A 24,264-nucleotide genomic window follows, 5' to 3' on the forward strand; every position below is an offset into this window, starting at 1 on the left:
ACAAAATTAGAGAGAGAGAAAATATGACCTTGAAATATGAGTCTAAAAGAACAATTTTCTTGAATCCATTTCCTTACAAGTTGCAATATCAATTGTCAATGACCCATGGAAGAAAGATAAAGACAATCATACAAATAACATGTTAAATAAAATGTAATTTGAATCAAAGAAAAATAAAGAAGAAGTGAATACAAGAGTTTAGAAAAAATGAAAAATATATATATGCTTTCCAATAGGAGTAGTTTATTTATAGGCGCAAAACATAATTGAAATTTTTTACATAAGATAAATATAAATAAGAAATGATTATAAAAGATAATGAAAAATATGAGCAATCACAAATAAATTATTCATAACAAATAGTTTTTATTTTACTTTTTTTTTATAAAAAAATTCATTTGACATTGTGAATAAAACTTTTATACTTAGTAAACTAACACGCTAGATATCAATTAACAACATATTATATTATTCTTTACTTTAAATTTTTTAAAAAATTAAACTGAATTTTAAGAGAGAGAAAACAATGTTTACACAACATACTCATTAGTTATGGACAAGGTTAAGATTTTAAAAACGGTCTGCAACAACAATTACAATGGCAACATCATGAGTCATATTTGTTCACAATTTTCACAATATCAAGAAATAATGGCCACAAAACCACCACCACAATTTAAAATCTCACACAAGATACACGAGATCGAGAAAAGAGGTTCCACTGACTGAATCATATCATGGAATATCTCTTGTTCTAAGTTTCCAACTTCGCTCCACGTCCCTTTCACCCCATTAATAATTGTTTCCAGATCTCTCTCTCATGCCCTACTTCCCTCACTAGCTAGTGAATGAATTTCTTAAAAATAAAAAAAATGTCAACAAAATTCAATTAATTTGATTCACCTCAAGTGATTCAATAAATAAAAACAAAAGAAACAAAGAAAAGTGAATAAAATATACACAGATGCAGATGGGTGTGTGTATACACACACACACTTTGTTTCATATATGCATAAACCATTATGGAAGAAAGGCTGTTTTTCACTTTATAAATACCCATTTTTGGGCACTTTGCTTTCATTTTCTGATATCTCCTGCCTGATCTGCTGAGTGGACAAAAGTGAGAAAAATATATACACACTATTCTTCTAAGGGCTGGAACTTGCTCTCCTGTCCTGAATATAACTTCTCCGCTTTGTTTGCTCACCAGGTTTGTTGAGCAAAATACTGAAACATCATCTAAAATGTCTTCTCAATGGTTCACCTCTTTTTGGAGTAAATATTTCCCTTGAATCCAAGATTTTGCAACACATGAACTAGATTGCAAACTAGCTATTACAAGCAAATGAAACTTTTTGAAGCTAAATATATATAAATAGCTAATGATTTAAATGTTGGATAAGTTCTTGAGGGGTGAAGAGGGTGTTCCAAGCTTTCATTTTCTTCTACATTTCTTTTCAGATTCTTCCCTAACCTGACAAAATAACTGAAAAATCAAAATTTACTAATATGTTTTGTCAAGATATACTTTTTTTTTTTTGTGTGTGTGTTTATATGAGGACAATAAAATGATATGATCTTTTACATGATTCAGCTTGATTAAGTCCTTGAGGGGTATTCCAAGCTTCCATTTCCTCTTCTTTCCTTTTCAGATTCTTCACCTGACAAAAATAGCTGAAAGATAAAAATTTACTTATGTGTTTTTGTCAATATATACTTTGTGCGTGTTTGTGTTTATGAGGACAATAAAATGATGTGATCTTTTTACTTGATTCAGCTTGAAAACATGGCTCTTCCAAACCAATCCATGTCATCAGAGTCTCCCCAGAGAAAGATGGGAAGGGGGAAGATTGAGATCAAGAGGATTGAGAACACCACCAGTCGACAAGTTACCTTCTGCAAGCGCAGAAATGGTTTGCTCAAGAAGGCATATGAGTTATCTGTGCTTTGTGATGCAGAGGTTGCTCTAATTGTCTTTTCAAACCGTGGCCGCCTCTATGAATACGCTAATAACAGGTACACGCTTTTCTTCAATCTCTTCATAAATATTTTTCAAGCTTTCTGTGTTCTTCCCAATTTTTCGTTTCATTCTTTTCCTCTGTTTGTTTTTCAGTTTTTTCCATGTTATAAATATTGTTCATGCTGCTTCTTTTGGGAAAATTGAATTTATATAATTTTGCTGGTGCAAAAAAATCTTCTGAAGGAGTTAAGCTCAAAGAGCCTAATCACTTTTGTGATGCAGTTAGAATATGGAGTTAATTTTTCCTCTTTTTCTTTGTCTGTTTTCTGTAATCACGGTTCCCTTGTCTTTTTTTTTTTTTTTTTTTTGTCTTTAACACTCATCAAGAATTGTTTCTTCTATTTTGGCCTTTTTCCTTCTATGAGCTTTTAAGCTCATTCTCCTTTTTTTTTTCTTCTTCTGTTTATGACAATTATTTTCTTAGTTCTTGATTTGGTGGGCACACAGATCTGGTGTACCAGATAGACATAGAAGCACTATGGTTGTTAACTAGTAGCAAGAAGAAAGGATTTGGGGATGTTATGAAGGTCTGTGAGATCAGCCAATCCCTAGAACTCATAAACTTTCTGTTTCCTTTTTCCTCTTTCCCTTCTCTCTCTTTCTTTACTCATCTAAAAGCTAAAGCTGTAAGCTTTCCATTAGCTCAATTACCCTAGTAACAAAGCCAGTTGATTAGACAAAAAAGAAAAAAAAATCAAGTACACTTTCAACAAATTGTCAATGACTCAATGAGTTAAACGGAATAAAGAAACGAGTAAAAAAAATAAAACGGCTTTTTGTAACCCATCACAACAAAATCTTCTCAGAAACATTGACATTTGACACCCACTTGCAAGATCTCGTAATGGGTTAAAAATAACCCTAGAAATTAGGGTTTTATTAGGGACTAATACATGAGCTGAGCATAGCTAATTAGTCAAGGGAGAAGAAAAAAGAAAGAAAGAAACCGTTTTCTCTTCTCAGCATGACCAGAAAATAGTCAAATTTAATCTCTTAATATTTATTGCTCGTTGATTTTCCCCATTTTAGGCAATGGAGTTTGGTAACTATGGTTAGGGCTTTAAGGAAAATAAAGGGTGACTCTAGACTAGGATTTTCTTTTTTGTCTTGGTTGGAAGAATCTTTGAACACGTCACACGTGATTTTTCAGTTCTTGACTTTTGAAAGAGTTTAACCAAGTCATACTTGGAAGATGGAATTGGTATCTCTTTAACTCTTGGATCTGAACCCTAAAGTTGGATCTTCTACAACACCCCTCCTATGGGAAACTCTCTTCAGCATAGAGTAAAAAAATTCTTTTACATAGTTTGGAAAAACAGCAAAAGACAATGAAAGAGAGTCATGAAACAATGAGGGTCCAAAACGCTGCATCATCATAATTTCAATGGTAGCTTATGGAGTCTCTGCATTTGCTCAAGATCTTGAACTTTACATATTTGTGAAAGTTGTAGTCTGAGAAAGAAAAAGAAGGGTTTTTAAAGCTGAATGAGAGAGAGAGAGAGAGTGAGATAAATCGGGGAGCAGAGAGCCAGGCCAATGAGAGAGTTCTGAGCATTTTGGCTTCTTCCATGCAAAGGAAAGTGTACAACTACTGCTTTTGCTTGCTGATAATTTCCAGTAGCTGAAATGAACGGCTGTGATGTACACACACTTTTACACAGAAAAGACCATTTTTTTTAAACAATATATGGTATCAGATTCAGTAAATGTGACTTAAAAATCTTGCACGAAATTTAGTTGGTTGGAAATCGAGGTGGGCAATGAGGTGTGGTTGAGAGCATTATCCACTGTGAGATGCGTTTCCTTGAAGTGGCAGAGAAAAAAATAGGTCTAGAAATGGTTGAACCAATCATATTGTGGGAACCTGTGCCACCGTGGCAGCAGCAGCCAATCAGTGGCTCGAGGATATTAAGGTATCAATTCATTGCAATACTGAAAAGGTTTTCTTCTTTTCCTTTTTTTTTCATCCCTAATTTTCTATTATTATTATTAAAACTAAATCATTTTGTTATTTTAAGATTTTATTTTTATCACATCTAATCAGACTATGCCTCCAGTCGAGGTTTCTGAATAATGAGATCATGTTTATTACTTTTGTGAATTTAGTTGCGTTTGAGGTTCGGTTAACTGAACCAGTTGGATGATTTGACATTAATTTCAACCTTGGACAAGCTCTGTGGTTAACCCCAAATTAATATCGAACACAGTTGTTCCTTTTTAATTTCTTTTCTTTTTGTTTCTTTTTATTTACACAAACTAAGAAACCGAGTTAAATTGAAAGATTCGGATGAAGACGTTCTAGAGACTGAAATGTATCCCTTAGAGTTAGTGATAAAATGATAATACCTACTGATTTTAAAATTAGTTGTATGCATTTATAGAATTTAAAGTTATTAATCAGTTGTGAATTTTTAGAATTTACTAACTACATTTTTATTACTAGTTATTTCCACTTTATTATTCTATTACACTATAAACTGTAGAAGATATAAATCCAATTAATAAAGCTGACAGCTTCACGAAAGAGATAAAATAAACGAATAAAGGAATATAAATTCAAGAGGTGTGATATATATATATATATATATATATATATATATATATATATATATATATATATAATTCATCAATAAATTTTAGCTTATATTATAATTTTTCATTAATAATATTATCCAAGTAATTTATACACTCAAACCAAGAGATAAATGTAGTTAATTTGTCAATATTCCTCTTTCTCTTCAACCAATTTATACACTCAGATTTCCCAATTACTAATTACCCTCGAGAGGCTTAAGGATACAAGATAAAAAAAACCTGGATTGGGTTCATGCACTTTAGATGGTAAAGAGCACAAATCCTAATCATTCATATTAATAAATGATTTAGATTAACACACCTTAATTAAAATTGCCACATCAAATTTTTCTTTAATAAAATGAAACTTATTAAACTAAAATAGAAAATAAAAAGAATATTTTGCCTCGCTTCACGTAATCATCTTCATTGGTTACACAGAAGAACAAAATCCCCCAATACAATTGTTACAAAGTTGTTCTTCTTAATCTGCAGCTTTATCTTACAACTTCTTACTACACTTAATTGTAATTTTTTTTCTTCAAACCACTTATCCAGCAATGTAGAAGCCAATAACGGGAGAAGGAAAAAAAAATACATTTACCTCAGAGCCAAGTAGCAACCAGAAATTAGTAGCTATCAAGAAAAGAAATTAGTACAAGACTAAATAGTGGCCCCTCTGTCCAGAAGATGTTGTGTCCAGCATGACCTCATTGGTCGATGCAACTATTTTTTGTTTTTTTTTTTTCATTTTGTGATAAGCACGTATGGAATTAATTGAGAGAGAGGGGGAGAAAGAGAGAAATCACGTTGAAGACATGGAGTAAGAAAATTTCAGATAAAGCAAGATTTAGAATAACAATGCCGCAACAATTGATTTTAGGATTTTTGTTCTTTTGCATATCATGAAGATGATATGAAGCACACGATAATAGATTTTTCATTTTCTATTTTAATAAAAAAATCTATATGGCAATTTTAACTGAGGTGTATCAATCTAAATCATTTATTAATATGAATGGTCAGGATTTGTGCATTTAATCCTTAAAGTACATGTTGCACTTTAGAGGAGTCCAACCGGGTCTAGTCATATTGAAAGCTAGTGCACTGTTTGATTTAGTTAAGATTCACAAAAATCCTTTTACAATCAATTAAGTTGCAGGGGTTAATAATAATCACAAGGAACCTAAAGCCTTTAACATAACTATCCTAGTTAGGATGGTTACAAATTTTGTAAGACTAAGGCAGCCTAATTATTCGTTTATCATTCTGAACTTCTTTATTTTCCAAAAAAAATTGTTACTGGAGAAGGAGATTGAATGCTATACCGGAAATTTGGTCGTCAATCATGTTCTTTGACTTTTGGGTTATGAATATATAATCTTGTAACAGGACAACTTGTGAATGTATATAAGGTTTTTTTTATAACAAGGGTCATGCTCTTGCAGATTATTAGATTAAAAAAAAGTTATTTTCTGTGCTTATATAATGTTCTTTCACAATGATCAGAAAAAGTCTTTTATCACTTAGATGATGCCATTGTCATATCACGTAGCACAATGAATATAATTTGTAAATGATCCTACTGTTATTATAGCGTCAAAGCTTCAATTGAGAGGTACAAGAAAGCAAGTTCAGATTTATCTACTGGTGGACAATCTGCTTCTGAGGCTAATGCTCAGGTATTAATTCATTATTCCTTCTCTACATTTTTTTCAAGAGAAACTTTATTTGAAACTAATTAAACAATGATAGATGCATAAAATTAATATCATGCAGAAAAGGAATTTGATTGTAACAGCAATTAAGTATAAACTAACTTTTTAACCATGATTTCAAATCTCAGTTTTACCACCAAGAAGCTGCCAAACTGCGTGTACAAATCAGCAATCTGCAGAATCACAATAGGCAAGTTGCATTAGTAATTCATGTATTACGATCAGGACAAGAAAAATTTAACTACAATATTGAAAAAAAAAGCATATGAAGAGATCTCAAGTATTATTCCAATATTTGGTAAAAATGTTTTGAATCGCAGTCAAATGATGGGTGAGGGTTTGAGCACCATGAATGGCAAGGATCTCAAAAACCTAGAGACTAAATTAGAAAAAGGAATCAGCAGAATTCGTTCCAAGAAGGTATTTCTAGTAACAAGAAGTTTCTTTCTATGATTTTGAAAGAATAAAGTACGCAGATTTACTATGTTGATCTAATTTTGTCCTTTCTTCCTTTGTTTGCATGTGCTACTTCCCAAACACCTACATCAGAATGAGATGCTATTTGCAGAAATTGAGCACATGAAGAAGAGGGTAAATGCTTTCCTTGTATTCATGTTTTAATTTCTAAGGTCATTTTTTTTGCAATTATTATCTAAGTGGCTCCCATTACAATTTAATCAAGTTTCTTAAGTTTAGCCCCATGGTCTCTGGTTAAGATTTCACAAATATCAGTATTAGGGCTCTACAACTGTTTTTCATATTCTGTTTGTTTGTCAGTTTCCCCTTGGTCAAATTTGGAGATTTCCAAAGATGGTAGTGAGGATATATAGATCATTCCATTGCATGAGTACTATTCATGATAGCTTGAGTAGCTCCTAGAGCCTAAAGATGAATCATCTTAAAAAGATGCAACTCAATGAGGCCTAAGACCCCCACTCAACAAGATCAAGAAAGAAAAATGAAAATTTGTAAGGATTGTGTATAAAATATAACTGTGAATTGTAGCTGCAAATGTTGTCACGAATAAATAAAACAGAATTTGATCACATAATTATTAATTTTTGAGTATGGAATTTTCTATTTATACACTTTATAATATTATAGGCTATAGATATATTTAGTTTAATTTATTTTATACTATTTCTAAGCAAACATTTTTCAGTATTTTCAAGTAGTTTTTCGTGAGAAAAAATAAAATTAATCGGAATGTTATTAAAACCCTCTAACTAAAAAAAAAACTTCACAATAAAATAGCAAATTTAAAGCAAATATGTGAGAGACTGACAACTAACCATATCACAACATTGTAGACGGTGTAAAGTTTGACAATTTGTATATGATGAAACTTTGGCTTAGACTATATGTTCATCCATATCCCGAAATAAATCTATATATAGATGCCTATAATTTTAATTTGCGTTTTTTTTTTTGGGAGAGGGGGTATACAAAATTTCTTCTACAATGGCTTTCAAAGTATATATAGTAACTAATATGTACATTTCACAGGAGATACACTTGAACAATGACAATCAGCTTCTTAGAGCAAAGGTTTGTCATTCTATCTATCATCAATCTACACTCACTCTCACTCACTCTCTCTTATATGTATGAAGTTTGTATTGTAGTTTCATTATCAATTTTCTTTTTTTTTTGAGTGTGTAGATAGCAGCAGGTGAGAGGAGTCACCATAATGTTAACGGGTTGTCTGGAAGCATAAGCTATGAATCGATGCAATCTCAGTTTGACTCCCGCGGCTTCTTCCAAGTAACTGGATTACAACCTAATAATAATCAGTATGCCGGACAAGACAACATGTCCCTTCAATTTGTGTAAGTTTCTCCCTTGCTAGGTTTCACATTCATTCTATTACTTGATATGTATTTGTTTTTAATTTCTTAATGCTTAAATCACTAGTTACTACCTATTAACAAATCTTATAAGAGTCATCATAGCTGAGTTCAATTTCTATACATAAAAAAACAAAAAAATTATTACAAATGAGTCTTTCAAGATACAAAGGGACAGGCTTGTGGACATAGTTGTTCTTCACACAAAAGAGTCAACTACAATTATGATTTCAGAAAATCCCAATAGTCATAACATGTCAATTAAAAAAGGTAATAATAGGAGAATTGAACCTCTAGTAAAGATGATTCGTAAAAGAAATTGGGATTTATATAAATGAAGAAAAAAAAACATATGGCTAATGAATTGCTTTAGTTGGCTTTAAATAAATGTTTTCTCAACATAAATTGAAATTCAGTTTCAATAATAGCTTGAGTTAGTATACCCGCACCATGACTTGATTTCGTAAAACAAAGAGAAGGGATAATGGGAAGTGAATGAGTAAACAAGTCCTAATATAAAATACAAAATATATACAGATCCGAACTAATTTGCATTGCAAAAGTTATGTTTTAATATTCAAGTTATTTTGTCCGTTGACAGGCATATTTGTGTGTCCCATGGAGACTTGACTCACTGTATATTTGGAATTAATGAACAAACATAAATCTAATGCTTGTTCTTTTATCTTGTACTCTTGTGCAGTTGAAGAGTTTAAGCTTAAGAAGGAGAAAGACTTAGATTTCCTATTGTTTGTATTTGACATCTAGAATGATATATAGGAATGCTAAAGCCTATGAAGTATGCAGAATTCAATGGAGGGAATTCATTTAAGTATTCCCCTCAGTACTATGTTATGGACTATTTAGTATGCATACAGGTACTCTGAGTACAGAGATTGCACCCTGCCATATTTTGTCAACTTTTGTTTACTTTCCCTATTTCTCCTGTAAGATAGGCTTCTATATATGTCTATTAATTTCATACTTCACTTACTATGAATTCAAGGTCCTACTCATACATGCAACTGTTCTTGAGTATGATTTTTTCTCGGGGGATCATTGTTATTGGTGCAAAGTATCCCCATCTTTTTTAGTATGATTAATTTAAGATTTAAATACATTTTAGTCTTTAGTTTAGTATTTTTTATTTTTTATCCTTTCAAACTTCTTTTTTTACTTTTAATCATTACAAATTATACTTGTTTTGTTTTTTTATAACGTTCTCAGCAGTAAAAGAAAATATTACCTAAAATATTGTAAAGACGAAAAATAAAATAAGTATAATTTATAGGGATTAAAAATAAAAAAATAATTTTATAAGAATGAAATGCAAAAAAAAAAAGTTAAATTAGAATGAAAAGATATTTAAGCTATAATTTAAATAGTTACACTCCTTACTGCGGTGGGCTAATTTCCAGCATTGTTAAGCATATGCAAGTGCATCGGCATCTACTGTAAATTGCAATCTTCCTTGCTTCAACATCAACATACTCAGCTTTATGTGGAAGCTTGAAAGGAATGTTGTGATCTACAACCATAATGTTTCTTTCCTGTTTGTTGAAATTGTTCCAAGGGCAAAAGCATTAACAAAGTGAGAAAATAAAACTGGAAAAAAAAAAAAAAGCACTCAAGTATATGCAATATCAGTATAATATGTATTATGTGTATCTGAATGCTAATTAATCAAGTTTCTTAGATTAAAAGTGAGAGAAACAAATAAAGAAATTAGACCTATTGATATATATATATATATATATATATATATATATATATATATATATATATATATATATTTATATATATATATATATATTGTGGGTGAGAGAGAGGATCTTTAAACTTTTTAAAATATATAAAAACAATGACACGAGCTGAAAAGGGTCGTACTGATATATGCAAGATGAGAAAGGTGGAATGTTAGACAAGATAAAAACTCAAAATAGACAAGCAGGGTAAGAAGTATGATTAAACTCAGTGAGAAGTGTCACATGAAAATAAGCGAATTGAGAAAGGCTACTGTGAGTGTGACCATCCTACTTAGCTTTCACTGCCTGACAAAGTCACTTTCTTGATACAGTAGTAACCACTTCTCTAACAGCTTGTTTGAGTATTAGAGCCTCACAGAAGTGTTCTAAGCTTCATGTGGTTATATTCAAAGCTTATAAGTAGGATTACAATCAACTAAAACACTGTTGGCCAAGTTGAGAAGCCATAGAACAGTTATAAACTGTTTTTTGCCACTCTGCTCAAACAAACTGAGTAGCATGAAACTTTTTTCTTGTGTAGTGTATCCCTGCTCTGCAGTAATTTTTAACCCTTTCCTAGAGTGTTTTTCAGTGTAGAAATGATACACATTCAACAACTTATACAACAATTAATGCAACATTATTTTTTTTGTCTATCTCTCTCCATCATCCTATATTTATTGTATTTCAAATTCAATTTTTCCTCTCTTTTTCTCTATTGGTTGTACAAGTAATGCGTGTTTTAGTTCAGTCTGTTGGGTCAAGCTCTATCTTTTTTAAATTTCCACTCTTCCATTATTTATACCTTTGACATTGTGACCGTTACGGCAATTGAATGTTTTGTTAAAACTCGTTTTCAAACTCAGCTTGTTGATTAACCAAATCATCACTTAAGTTAAATTTTTTAGAAGGATACTATTTTGCATGTGTTTATTTCAGGTATAATTAGGTTTCAAGTATTGGGTTGCTGTAGCGAATAAACCTCATTCTTATAGGTCTACAACCTTTTTTATATCTTAATCTTGGTAGTAACCGGTTATAACCATAAATCCAAAATCCAAAAAACTAACAATTAACATTTATATAAAAAAAACATAAACCCAAAATAAATTAAACATAATTAATGTCTATGCATGAATACCACTATATACAATAACAGCAACAAAAGCTATGGAAGATATTGGATAGTTTTCACTCTACTTGAGGGTTAGTGGCCCTTGGCAACTCTGATTCCTGTAGATTCTTTTTTTTTTTTAAACTTCAATTTTTGTGATTTGTTAGAAAAGATCTGGAACAAATTAACTACTATTCAAACTATCATAAAGTTATTGATCTGCAGGAACAAAAGTACACCGATACATATGACATGAAATAGCTATATATAACACTGCAATATTGCAAATGAAATTCCAATAATTGGTTGCAATTAATCTCCTTCGGCTACAATATGATTATTATAAGTTCTGGCAAAAATCAGATACATATGTAAATAAATACGGTTGTAAGAGTTTCCATCTTCATTTTAACTTAACAAGATGACTGATATCCATTGGGTGCGCGAGAGTTGGAATGGGAGCATTATACGCACTTCTTGCACTGAGTTGGTTGGTCATCTCAGATGGATGAAATGCATCAAAAAATACGTGTAGGTTTCTGTTCTTGCATGGCTCCTCATTAGGGATACACTGCCCATTCGGCCCCACTTTGCAGCACACAGCAACTTCTGAAATCCCTACATGGGGCCTCCAACGAAAGTTAATATATTTAATAAACAACATATCTATTACTTCAATTTTTTAAAACCATATGATCATAATTGTATTAACATAATAGTAAAAATTGAAGAGATGCATGTGCATCCTTTTGGTCATAGTTTCAATTATACAAATTCAATTTAGCCAATCTTTTGTGGAAAGTACAAAGATATATTATATATGCATGTTACAAGCTTTCTGCTACGATCGAGGAAATAACAAATACGTTAAAACCAGTTTAGATGAATAAGAGTTTGAATATACAGGCACAGTAAATTGTAAAAAATCCATACTTGCTGCTATATCATATACATCAATTAAATCTTAGTACTACTATAATTTTGGCTATGAAAAAAAGAAGAAAAAATAATTGTTACCTTGTAACTTTGAGGTATTGAAATCTTTTGAGTCTCGTAATGAGATCACGGCACTGTTAATGAAGATAAATTTGGCATCAGGTAATTCTTTATTGAAACGATCAACTACTGGTTTAAGCTTGTCATTAAACATGAGTGCTGCTCTATTTTCCTCGTCAACACATATTGACCCATTTTCCCCATGAATAGAGATTTCATGTGGAATGCAGCCTATAAGTCCCAGGCCTATCAAGGCAAACCTCCTTGCCCCAAGTGCGTGCAAATCCTGCACATAGAAACAACAAATTAAAAGTAGATAACTAACCATTAATTTGGTGCATCATATATATTATAAATGTTATACTACCTCTGATCCTTTTTTTAAGAGACAAATTTTAGTGTATTTTATACTAAAACTTGTTTCTGATATTACCTTTTTCTAGAATTTGAAGTAAAATAATACCTTTAAATTCCTTGCATATTCTTGGACAAGGGCCACAGCATACTGTTCAGGAGAATACGTTCGACTTGATGGGTAATGCTCCGGTAAGAAGTAATTGTTTAAGTAGTCATTGCTGCCTATATTCACATAATATAAACACTTATTTAGGTGGTGTTGTGCTTGGTCAGGGCCTCCAAGTTTCTGAGTGATTTGGGAAACTATGACTTTATGATTTTGCAACTGCAATCCCAAGCTAATATCCTCACCCTTCAATTACAAATTAAGTAAGGCTTTGGCTCCATTAGCATGAGAGGATAAATTAAGTAAATATATCCATCATATATTAATATCAATAGCTGATTTTCTAATAAAAAATTGAAATTACTTTACCTTTAAGGTGAGTTTTAGCTGGTGAGTTGTTCAATTTAAAGAAATCAGATCCAATTAAGTAAATGAACAAGTGATTTGATTTAATGCATGAAACAAATGACACATCACACAAATCATGACAAAATCACATAGGCAAATATCTCAAAACCAAATTATAGGTAAGATGTATATATATAAATTCGAGATATATAGTAAAAGAGTTTGACATATACCAAATGTGTGCCGGTCTCGTTGCGAATCCCCGCTGCGCCGGATGCATAATTCACGCCTTTGAGTATGTCTGAAACACCGGTATTTGCAAAGGGCGGGATAAAATTTTCCAATCCCAAAAGCTCAGCTGCAATAACATAATTTTATATTGAATAAAAATGAAATTTTAATTAACTGAAAATTCATATATACATCAAAATAACATGAAAACAAATCATATTAATCTATGGAATTTATTCTTTTCAAGTTATCAAACTTAACGTGACAAAATCATTGTTTGTCTTATTAGAATTGAGTTTGGATTCGTTAACAAGGATTCAAATTCTAGTCTTCTTATGAAAAAAAGAAGAGATCTCAGTAAAAAAAATAATTCAAAAGAGATCAATTATGGGTAAAACCGGTAAAACATTTTTGCACCTATAATCCAAAAAACTTGATGTGACAAAATTAAAGATCACGTGTCCATGTGAAAGAAAGATACATATGTGGAGAATTGAATTATTACTGATTATATCAACTGAAGTACGGCCGTTGGTAAATCTTCCGGTGGGGCCAAGTGGAAAATCAATCCCATAAGGCAAGTTATTAACTTTGGCATCTGTATGTAGATTGTTGTTGTTTCCACTATCAGATAAAGAGTCTCCAAAAATGAAAAGGCAAGGTACTTGGGGCTTCCCAACAACACAATAATATTGCATGTATGTTGCACTGAAGAAAAAAATCATCACTAACCATAACTTGGTTTCATAATCCATATCAAAGGAAAATATGAAGAGGGCGAAGTTCAGATCCAAAATATTAGGGGTCCAAACACAAGGGTGACTAGATAATATATATATATATAGGGAGAGAGAAGTGAGAGAAAGGCAGGTATGACCTAGTTTTGTGGAGAAATTCGTTGAAATAATTTATCTATGTGACACATTGTAAGGTCGACATATGTTGATTTTATTGAGTCAATTTCATGCACACACTATTAGAAAATGACTGGAGCCTACATACGGCAGATGACAGTTTTACTAGAATTCCGCCAAGCCATGAGAGTGTAACTATCTCAAGTTTTCAATTTGGACAAAATTTAAAAGAAGTTCCTTATGAGTGATTTTTATTTATTGTATTTACTTGTTTAAAAAATTTGGAGGAAAAAGGAGGGAAACATGAGGGAGGTTTAAAATCATTACCTTTTAATTTGTATCTCCCTCTCAATGTTGGTAGAGGAGGAAAATGATTTATATATAATTTTAAGACTGTGACGGTTAGGGAAGGAAAGATAACAGCAGGGATAAGGTCGAAATAGCAAACCAGGGGTACAGGAGGAAATAAAGCTCAAAAGAAAGGAAGAATGGTGAGATAGTTCAGGAAAGGGAGGCACCACTAAGAATATATATCCTTGCTTGATGCTGTCTGATGAAAAATATACAGATTACCTCTTCTTTTCTGTGTCTTCTTCTTCCTCCAGAGGTTTTGGTACCTCAAAATCAACTTATCTTGTTCTTCTTCCTTATAATTATGGAGGATCTGATCCTCGAAGTCAGTAACCAGCCGCAGGTACCAGTGACTTAAATTATTTTAATATTTTCTTGTATCCCTTTTTTCTCTATTGTCTTTTATTAGGGTATAACTGCATATATTCTCGGCTTTCAACAAACTGCATATATTCTCCAGATTTTTTCTTCTCTTATACGAACTAAAGAAAGTGATCTTTCATGATCACTAAAGCAAATAAAAAGTGACCTCTTTTTTTAACTCCTCTTTTCTCTGTTAAAATTTCTCTCCTCCACCTTTACTCCCTTGAACTAAATACACTATATCTTTGCATTAAATTATGCAGTTTAATAATTCCCACAAATATTTATATAAAATTCCATAATACATATATTTATTATTTATAAAAACATCTACGTGTCATCATTTAAATAATAAAAAATACAGTAATAAAGAATTTAAATCCTGGTTTATTTGAAAGAAGTCAAACGAAAGCAACTATAAATAAACATAGAATAAAATTTATTCATAGAAATCAAAAACAAGTAACGGAATTAGACCCCTCATGGAATAATATTTCATACAGTTATATTTTTTTACAAAATTTTCATCAAGGTAAAGTTTGAATTTAAAAGACACCAAAAATTGAATTTAATTACATGAGTTGTTTCATTAATTAATTTAGATACAACCACTTAGCAAAACAACATACAACCACTTTTTGAAGTTTTAGATTCTTGCCCATCTGTTTTGAAGCATTTGCTTTTCTCCGATGCTTCTGGTGCTACTTCTGCTAGATTGTAGCTAGTTTTCTGTTTTGCTTTTATTTTCACAAATAAATTAAGAGTATTAAGTCAGTTGTTTGAACATAATAAGTTAATTATTATAAATATTTCATTGATTCCCACGAATTAAAAAAGAAATAGAACCAGCTGCTTGTATTTTCTAATACAAAATTACATATACCGCCGGCAGCTCAATGGTAACTGTGGAAGGCAGTAGTAATGCTCAAAGCCACATAGAATGCCACGTTAATTCTAGGTCAATACGCCTCTTACAAACTTTGAGCTACTGTAATACTCATAAATATAAATATTGTAACTCTTCACAGTATCCTAACACTTGGCATTGGAACATGGTTTGGGAGCTTCCACAACAGTCGACGTTATTGTGTTCAAGGAAATTCAGCGTCAATCAAGCCACCAATGAACATCCTCTCCAACGGCTAGTATTTTGAAAGAAAGACCAAATCAGACTTCATAACGTCCAGCAAAATCCAAGGCTGAGATTGGATGCTAAAGAGTATATTTGGTAATGAGGAAAGAAATAATATAGATGAAAAAAAAAAAGAGTAGAAATAAGTGAGAAATAAAATGATAATTTGAGTTTTTTAGTTAAGAGAAATAGAAAAAAAGAGTAAAAATAAATAAGAAATAATTCAAATGAATCGCACCATTTTAAAACTTATTTTTAGTTTCCTTCAAAGTGCAGTGAGCCAAATCCAAACTCTGATTGTATATCTCTAACAAAAAAAAAAAAAACTCTGATTGTATATATAATTTTCCCATCCATTAAAATAATACAATAATATTTACTTCCATAAAAAAAAAATAGTTACTTAAAAATAGTAAAATGCGTACGAACTCAATTTTTTTTAATTAGTGATTTACTCTGCTTTTTTAATTTTAAAGTTCTTATTTTAAATTTTAATAAAATTTGGGTCAAATATAGGCACACGTTTTTTATAATGTGACATGTCATTTATATTTTAATTCCTTTTTAATTTAGATTTATTTTTCTTAAATTAAATATAAATATTCTTTATAATTTTAGTTTTCTTATCTGTATTCTTTAATTTTTATATACAATATAAAACACACACACACATATTATAATTTATATACAACAACAACAACAACGCCTTATCCCATTAGGTGGGGTCGGCTACATGGATCAACTTCCGCCATAATGTTCTATCAAGTACCATACTTCTATCCAAATCATTAAGTTCGAGATCCTTCTTGATAACCTCTCTTATAGTCTTTTTGGGTCTTCCTCTGCCTCGAATTGTTTGTCTTCTCTCCATCTGGTCTACTCTCCTTACTACAGAGTCTACCGGTCTTCTCTCTACATGCCCAAACCACCTAAGTCTATTTTCCACCATCTTCTCTACAATAGGCGCTACTCCAACCCTCTCTCTAATAGCTCCGTTTCTAATTTTATCCTGTCGAGTCTTACCACACATCCACCGCAACATCCTCATCTCCGCTACACCTACTTTAGTCTCATGTTGGCTCTTGACCGCCCAACATTCTGTTCCGTACAAAATCGCCGGTCTTACCGCAGTCCGATAAAACTTTCCCTTTAGCTTGATCGGTACCTTTGCATCACATAACACCCCCGATGCTTTTCTCCATTTCATCCATCCTGCTTGAATGCGATGATTCACATCCCCTTCAATTTCTCCATCATCCTGTATTACAGACCCAAGATATTTAAACCGTGTAACTTGAGGGATAATATGATCTCCTATTTTCACCTCTGAGTTAGATACCCTCCTACTTTTGTTGAACTTACATTCCATATACTCCGATTTGCTTCTGCTTAGGCGAAAGCCATGTGTTTCTAGAGCTCGTCTCCAAGTTTCCAACCTCTCATTCAACTCCTCCCTCGACTCCCCAAGGAGGACTATGTCATCTGCAAAAAGCATGCATCTCGGCACTATCTTTTGGATTTGTTCCGTGAGGACATCCAGAATTAAGGTAAAAAGGTAGGGGCTAAGGGTTGACCCTTGATGCAAACCAATTGTGATGGGAAAATCGTCTGACTCTCCACCCTGTGTCCTAACACTAGTCGATACCCTATCATACATATCTTGGATAGCTTGAATATATGCAACCCTAACCCCTTTCTTCTCTAGAGCTTTCCACAAAATCTCTCTAGGCACTCTATCATACGTTTTCTCCAAGTCAATAAAAATCAAGTGCAAGTCTTGTTGGTCCATGCGATATTGCTCCATCACCCGCCGTAATAAATAAATCGCTTCCATGGTCGACCTTCCCGGCATGAAACCAAATTGATTCTCAGTAACTTGAGTCTCCTTTCTTAATCTCCGTTCGATCACTCTTTTCCATAATTTCATGGTATGACTCATGAGCTTGATTCCCCTATAATTTGCACAATTTTGTATATCCCCCTTGTTCTTATAGATTGGCACTAACGTGCTTCTCCTCCATTCCTCCGGCATGCGTTTTGACCTCATAATTTCATTAAAGAGTTTGGTGAGCCACTCAAGACCTCTATCTCCAAGAGTTTTCCACACTTCAATAGGTATGTTGTCTGGCCCCACCGCCTTACCGTTACTCATTCTTTTCAACGCTTCCTTTACTTCCTGTTTCTGAATTCGACGATAATACTTATAGTTCCGGTCCTCTTCTCTTGTGTCTAGACTGCTAGAGTCATATCCATATCCATCATTAAATAAGTTGTGGAAATACACCTTCCACCTTTCCTTGATATCTTTTTCACGCACTAAGACTTTGCCTTCTTCATCCTTAACACACTTTACGTGATCCAAATCTCTAGTCTTCCTCTCTCTACCCTTAGCAAGCCTATATATAGATCTTTCTCCGTCCCTGGTTCCTAGAGCTTGGTATAGTCCGTCAAAAGCTTGGGCTCTTGCCTCACTCACCGCCTTTTTGGTTTCATTTCTAGCTATCTTATACTTATCCCAAGTTTCAGAATTTCTACACCTAGACCACTCCTTGAAACACTCCTTTTTTATTCTAACTTTGCTCTGAACACTTTCATTCCACCACCACGATTCTTTACCCCTAGGTCCAAAACCTCTAGATTCACCCAACGTCTCTTTAGCCACTTTAATAATCTCTTGGGACGTCTTGTTCCACATATCATTTGCACTTCCTTGTGATTGTCCACACCATCCCTCTCATATCTTTTGTTGGAAGATTCATTTTTTCTCACCCTTCAAGTGCCACCATTTGATCCTTGGTGCTACCATAGGACTTCTTCTCTTTGCCCTATCTCTAATTCTTACATCCATAACCAAAACTCTATGTTGGGTAGTCAAGCTCTCTCCCGGGATAACTTTACAATTCAAGCAATACTTCCTATCAGACTTCCTGATAAGGAAGAAATCTATCTGAGAACATGTCCCTCCACTTTTGTAAGTGATAAGATGTTCCTCTCTTTTCTTAAACCATGTATTGGCTATAGAAAGATCCAAAGCCTCCGAAAACTCCAAGATGGATTTACCCTCCCCATTCATCTCCCCTAGGCCAAAACCCCCATGCACCCCCTCAAAACCTCTATCCACGCTACCTACATGTCCATTGAGATCCCCTCCTAGGAAAACTTTCTCTCCTTGGGGTATATCCTGAAGTACCCCTTCTAGATCCTCCCAAAATTTTACCTTAAAGTGTTCTGCTAACCCAACCTGAGGTGCGTACCCACTAATAACATTAAAGGTGTCCTGTCCCACTACCAATTTTAAGGCTATGATACGATCTCCTACTCTTCTTACATCTACGACATCCTTCTTCCACTCCTTGTCCACAATAATCCCTACCCCATTTCTTGATCTGATTTTTCCCGTATACCACAGCTTAAATCCCGAGTTGTCTAATTCTTTCGCTTTTTCACCTGTCCACTTAGTTTCTTGTAGGCACATAAAATTGATCTTCCTCCTCACCATAACATCCACTATTTCCATAGATTTTCCAGTAAGTGTGCCTATATTCCATGTACCAAAGCGAATCCTCCTGTCATGAACTAGCTTCTTTACCCACACCCGTTCACGAAAATGTGGGAACCCTTGCTTACTTTTCACTACATCCGGGCGGCGATGCAGCGGCCCTTGCTCTTTTGACACTGTACTCGAGCCATACAGCGCGTTGCTTCCGGGCAACGACCTAGCATTCACATTATTACGTAATTGATCCATGTCATAGAGATTCGACAAAGTTTTACGTTGGCTGTCGAAAGCCTAACACAACCCTCTCCTTTTATCCGGGCTTGGGACCGGCTAAGAATAGCAAAGCTAACCTAGGCAGGATTACATATTATAATTTATATGTTTAAAAAATATTTTTCTTTTCTTGATGCCGTGAATTCCACTTTTTTTTAATTAAGTAAACCTTTAACTTTCTACTCAGTTAATTTATACTACCAATATATATATATATATATATATATATATATATATATATAAATTTTACATGCATTAAACGATAGCCGTAAAATATATAAAACCCTTGCCAATTTGACTTCTAAGTTTATTTTATCACCAGATGTTTATTTTGTCATCAATTATTTGTATTTTTTTTTTCCAGAAATGTTAAAGCAAACAGTTTGTTGTGAACGTTGTCTTAATCATTTTGGAAGAAACATTCACAAGGAGAACCGATCAGCAAACAACATACTATTATTCACTATAATTAAATAAGCAATCTTCCAAAACTTTACCACAAATTACACCTGTACTTGTGAACCCATGAACATTTAGCATATATGAATATGTAAGAGAAAGAGAGAAAACTTAAGACTCTTATGCCTTAAAAGGAGTAGCACATTCGAAGAACATTAAATATGGTTGTGGCAGAGCTTAATAGCCACTACCCACTAGAACATGTTGATTGTTCAGAGATCATATCTGAGCTAAGCGTTGGATATCAACAGGGTAAGCATCTGATGCAGATTGAGCACTGTAAGCTCTCTGAGCCACAACAACATTGCCAGCTTCAGTAGGATGAAAAGCATCCCAAAACAAGTACTCTCTCCTGTTTTGGCATGGTGTTTGCATTGGAAGACATGTAATTTGACCATTGTTCCTTCCTACCCCACAGCACCCAGCATTTGTAACACTGAAACCTGAAGATTGATTCATGTCAACAGAACTTTGTGAGTTCATATTATTTGCTGCTAAAAAAAAAGTGAAAAAATCATGACTACAAAATAAAATGCATTGGTTTGAAAAAAATTACCATAGGCTGAAGGGTTGCTTATAATATCTTGAAAGATGCCATAAGAGTTAACATAGATGACTCTTGCATCAGGCAGCTGGTTGTTGAATTGGTCAGTGAGACCTTTCAGTTTGTTGTTGAATATTTGGTTTGCAGAATTGATCTTTTCCACACATGTTTTACCATCTGGGCTGTTTTGGGCCAATTCATTTGGGCTGCAACCTATTTGGCCTATTCCAAACAGCACCATTTTCCTTGCTCCATAATTGTACAAAGTCTGAATGACAAACACAAACAGTCAATATTTCAATTTGTGGAGCTAGCTAGCTTTTCAATTTTAAACCCTGACTTTATAATTGAAAATTAAATGGCTATTTTGAACACTGCATGTTACTACTATATTATAATAGAAAAATTGAAGATGTGAATGTCAAATGGTAAAAGACAGAGAGAGCTAGAGACTAACTTTTAGTTGTTCAGTATATGCTTGAATAAGAACATCAGCATACTCATCTGGTGAGTACTGCCTGCTGCTGGAATAGAATTGAGGCATGAAATAGTTGTTGAGGTAATCATTGCTACCCAACCCAATTGAGTATATGCACTTGCTCAAGTAATTTGCAGCTGAGTCCTCATTTCCCAGTAAATTTACCACTTGAGACACTGTGCTTTGGTAATTTTGCACCTGCCCACTAAAACTAATACGCCCTCCCTACAAAACATATGAACAACTTTAGAACATAAATACCTTAACAAATGAAGATTAAAAACAGTGATGTTGCATGAAGCAAAATGAAACTATAAAAGGGTACCAGTTGCTGCCCAGTTTCCTCTCTAATTCCAGCAGCAGCAGATGCATAATTGACTCCTTTGAGTATAGCATCGCCACTAGCATCAGCATATGGAGGTATGTAATCATCGAATCCCAAAAGTTCAGCTGTTAAATTTCAACAGAAAGTTAAAACAAGAGTGAAACCTTTCTATGGTTTCAATTTTATGTGCCAGATCTACTTTTCTCTTGTTTTTGTTTTTACCAAATCAGTTCTTCTGGTAAGTAACCATCTGGCAGTAAATTTTTCCTGTTTCTTTCTTTATCAGTAATTCTACAATTCTACCTCTTTGTCAATGAAATGAACTACGCAACACTCTAGTCTTAAATTGCATATTGAATGCGGGCAAACAGATCCATGTGAATGGAATTTAAGGGTTAGTCACAAACCTTTATGAGGGGTAACTAACTCAGAGTAGTGCCAACTCTAGTGTCAAAAGTTTTACTTTTTTTCACTGACATCTTCATGTTACTCCTTTTTTAATTTTTTTATTTCACCGGTAAAAATATTAATGCATCTTAATTATACCCTTTCCTTCTAGGTGATGGATATTTATTGTCAGATTTTAGCATAATACAGCTTGTCATCCAATAGAAAATTATGAATGCATATATTAAGATGCTTTTAGTTGCAATTAATTGACAGGTTCAAAAATAGGGAAGAAGAACAACAGATCTTAGAACCATTTTGATGTCATTGACTCACTATAACTATGTCTTTTACAATGATGAATTGATGATTATTATAAGTGTATGCATGTGAATCTAGTTTTAAGACCAACCAATGATGCAAACGAGTATATATTTCAACTAAAATGCTGCCATGCAAAGTTTATAAGCCAATGAAGAAAGTGCAAGCTCACCAATTGCATCAACAGTGGTTTTCCCATTGGAAAACCTTCCAGAAGGTCCACCAGGGAAGTCAATCCCATAAGGCAAGTAATCAGCCCTAGCCAAAGACTGGAGCTGGTTGTTGTTCCCATTATCAACCAAAGAATCACCAAAAATGAAGTAGCATGGCACTTGTGGTGCACCTTGAACACCACTCCACAAACCAAGAGAAACAACAACAATGAGTGCCAACATGCTTATTGGGAGATACAAAGCTGCCATTGGAGCAAGAAACGGTGTTGCTTGTGAGGAATTGAAGTGAATAATCTAGGTAGCTAAGGAAGATAGGGGCATGTGTGAGTGATTGAATGTGGAAGGTGTGACACGAGTATAAGTATATATAGTAGTAGAGAGATAAGGCTCTATACTAGTAGTAGTGTAGCTTTTACGGTTGGGAGTGTTAGTTAGGGGCATTAAATGGACGCGGATATAATGTGAGATTGAATGAAATGGCTCCATTACCAATTCCACTGTACCACCCCCACCTCATTGATGAAATCTGATCACTGATGTGATCCAACTTTAATGTAGAGTTGCATCTTGCAGGAATGGAAATTTGGACATTACAACGACTCGTTAAAACACTTGGGTATGATACGACACTTTTTATGTTTTTGTTGAGTTTTTCCGGAATGTTAAATTTTCGTTTAGTATGGGAATTTCAAAAATTATTTTCAGGAATTTAACAAGTCTGGAAATTGGTTTTCAATTAAGTTTCTTACTGGTTTCAAAAATTAAGTTTCTCACTGAAATTTTTCTATGAGAAAGGGTGGAAATTCAAGATTTATGTAAAACAAAAAAAATCTATAATTATGTCTTTCATTGCTGAAAATATTGTAGAAATACTAAATATATACTTATACGTTGTAACATTCTTTTAGAAAATATGGTATTTTAGAAATATTATAATTTTCAACAAACATGATTTTTTTTTAGTTTATTACGTAGTACGCAATATTATATTTTAGAAATACTACATAGTATTATAGACATCTGTATACATGATTTTGTCGTGTTCAACAGAACGAGCTCCACCGCACGTCGACCTCGATAGGTCTAGATGCCACATCATCTCCCAATATGTACCCATAGCCAACTCGCCAAAGTTGTCCAACCATTTGAAGTTCATGCCCAATAAAGAAGAGAAAGATAATAGTACTAGCAAGTTAAAAAATAAAAACTTTATTTTATAACATCACATGATCACGATTTTAAAAAATCATCTTGAAATAAAAAAATCGGGTGACAAATTTGCAAATAGTAACACACAAATGAGAACAGTTTTCGTGAAACCATTGTGGTTTGCACACTCAATTTACTCCTTCACCTTCCACTTAACAGATTCACTCACTCACCGTCATCGTGGTTTCCCTCACTTGGCTTGTGTTTATGCCTTCCCTCATTGTTGCCACCATGGAAGGTGTCTCATTGTTGCGTCTCCTCCATTGTCCCCAAAGCGGTTCCTCTATATCGTCCCTCCTTTCTCTCTCTCTCTATCTCTCCACGCGCCGCCACACCTTCTATCAGCTTTATTACCATTAGATTTGTATATATCTAAATTAGTTAGTTTTGTAATTAGTTAGTTACAATTCTGTTAGGAGGTTAGAAGATTTCTCACCTTGTATAGATTAATATATAAGGCCTAATCCTATCTGTAATAAGACAGAGTTTTCCCTTTTCACATTCAATGAGAATGAGTTTTCCTTTGTTCACCTTGATCCTCTTGTCAACATGGTATCAGAGCTCACATGAGTTCTGGTAGCCATTGTTGCACTTCTTCCCTTTTCTGTTGAATCCTTGATCTCCTTCTATCTTTTGATTCATTCTTTCTTTTGAAGTTTCATCAATGGCACTCCAGAACTTCGTTGATTTTTCTACAAACTCTGCGAATCCATACTATCTGCATCCGAATGAGAATCCAGCTCTAGTTCTTGTTTCTCCTTCTTTAACGGCCAAGAACTACCACACTTGGTCCCGTTCGATGCACATCGCGTTAATTTCGAAGAACAAAGACAAGTTCAT

At 33.4% G+C, this 24,264-nt stretch overlaps 3 protein-coding genes across 4 annotated transcripts; 1 reads left to right on the plus strand and 2 right to left on the minus strand.

Moving 5' to 3' along the window:
- Positions 1-990: 990 nt before the first annotated feature.
- On the plus strand, positions 991-9,159 carry LOC114412975 (floral homeotic protein AGAMOUS-like). Of its 2 annotated transcripts, XM_028377105.1 has the most exons (9): positions 991-1,210; positions 1,778-2,016; positions 6,192-6,276; positions 6,441-6,502; positions 6,633-6,732; positions 6,862-6,903; positions 7,819-7,860; positions 7,975-8,141; positions 8,863-9,159. In XM_028377105.1, exons 2-9 carry the CDS (start codon positions 1,787-1,789, stop codon positions 8,864-8,866), a joined length of 732 nt encoding a protein of 243 aa, XP_028232906.1. In that variant the 5' UTR covers positions 991-1,210; positions 1,778-1,786; the 3' UTR covers positions 8,867-9,159. The 2 variants fall into 2 exon arrangements, with proteins under 2 accessions (XP_028232906.1, XP_028232907.1); XM_028377106.1 differs by lacking the exons at positions 991-1,210; positions 1,778-2,016 and adding an exon at positions 2,368-3,933.
- Positions 9,160-11,282: 2,123 nt separating this feature from the next.
- LOC114411547 (GDSL esterase/lipase At1g29670-like) lies at positions 11,283-14,081 on the minus strand. The gene is made up of 5 exons (XM_028375195.1): positions 13,562-14,081; positions 13,059-13,183; positions 12,478-12,723; positions 12,036-12,300; positions 11,283-11,636 (listed from the first exon to the last, which is right to left on the minus strand). Exons 1-5 carry the CDS (start codon positions 13,809-13,811, stop codon positions 11,422-11,424), a joined length of 1,101 nt encoding a protein of 366 aa, XP_028230996.1. The 5' UTR covers positions 13,812-14,081; the 3' UTR covers positions 11,283-11,421.
- Positions 14,082-19,964: 5,883 nt separating this feature from the next.
- LOC114412976 (GDSL esterase/lipase At5g45670-like) lies at positions 19,965-22,561 on the minus strand. Its single transcript, XM_028377107.1, has 5 exons — positions 22,215-22,561; positions 21,335-21,459; positions 20,989-21,234; positions 20,544-20,799; positions 19,965-20,430 (listed from the first exon to the last, which is right to left on the minus strand). The coding sequence occupies exons 1-5, from the start codon at positions 22,462-22,464 to the stop codon at positions 20,207-20,209; spliced, it is 1,101 nt and encodes a 366-aa protein (XP_028232908.1). The 5' UTR covers positions 22,465-22,561; the 3' UTR covers positions 19,965-20,206.
- Positions 22,562-24,264: the final 1,703 nt, after the last annotated feature.

This window comes from Glycine soja, chromosome 5, assembly GCF_004193775.1.
Source record: "Glycine soja cultivar W05 chromosome 5, ASM419377v2, whole genome shotgun sequence".
Classification (NCBI taxonomy): domain Eukaryota; kingdom Viridiplantae; phylum Streptophyta; class Magnoliopsida; order Fabales; family Fabaceae; genus Glycine; species Glycine soja.

Coding starts and splice junctions, on each gene's coding strand:
- LOC114411547 (XM_028375195.1), bottom strand. CDS start 13,811: ATGGATTATGAAACCAAGTTATGGTTAGTGATGATTTTTTTCTTCAGT. Junction 13,184..13,561: donor TACTTCAGTTGATATAATCA/GTAATAATTCAA, acceptor ATGTTATTGCAG/CTGAGCTTTTGGGATTGGAA. Junction 11,637..12,035: donor CAATACCTCAAAGTTACAAG/GTAACAATTATT, acceptor GGCCCCATGTAG/GGATTTCAGAAGTTGCTGTG.
- LOC114412975 (XM_028377105.1), top strand. CDS start 1,787: ATGGCTCTTCCAAACCAATCCATGTCATCAGAGTCTCCCCAGAGAAAG. Junction 2,017..6,191: donor TATGAATACGCTAATAACAG/GTACACGCTTTT, acceptor CTGTTATTATAG/CGTCAAAGCTTCAATTGAGA. Junction 7,861..7,974: donor ATCAGCTTCTTAGAGCAAAG/GTTTGTCATTCT, acceptor TTGAGTGTGTAG/ATAGCAGCAGGTGAGAGGAG.
- LOC114412976 (XM_028377107.1), bottom strand. CDS start 22,464: ATGGCAGCTTTGTATCTCCCAATAAGCATGTTGGCACTCATTGTTGTT. Junction 21,235..21,334: donor AGGAAACTGGGCAGCAACTG/GTACCCTTTTAT, acceptor TATGTTTTGTAG/GGAGGGCGTATTAGTTTTAG. Junction 20,800..20,988: donor CATATACTGAACAACTAAAA/GTTAGTCTCTAG, acceptor TTTGTCATTCAG/ACTTTGTACAATTATGGAGC.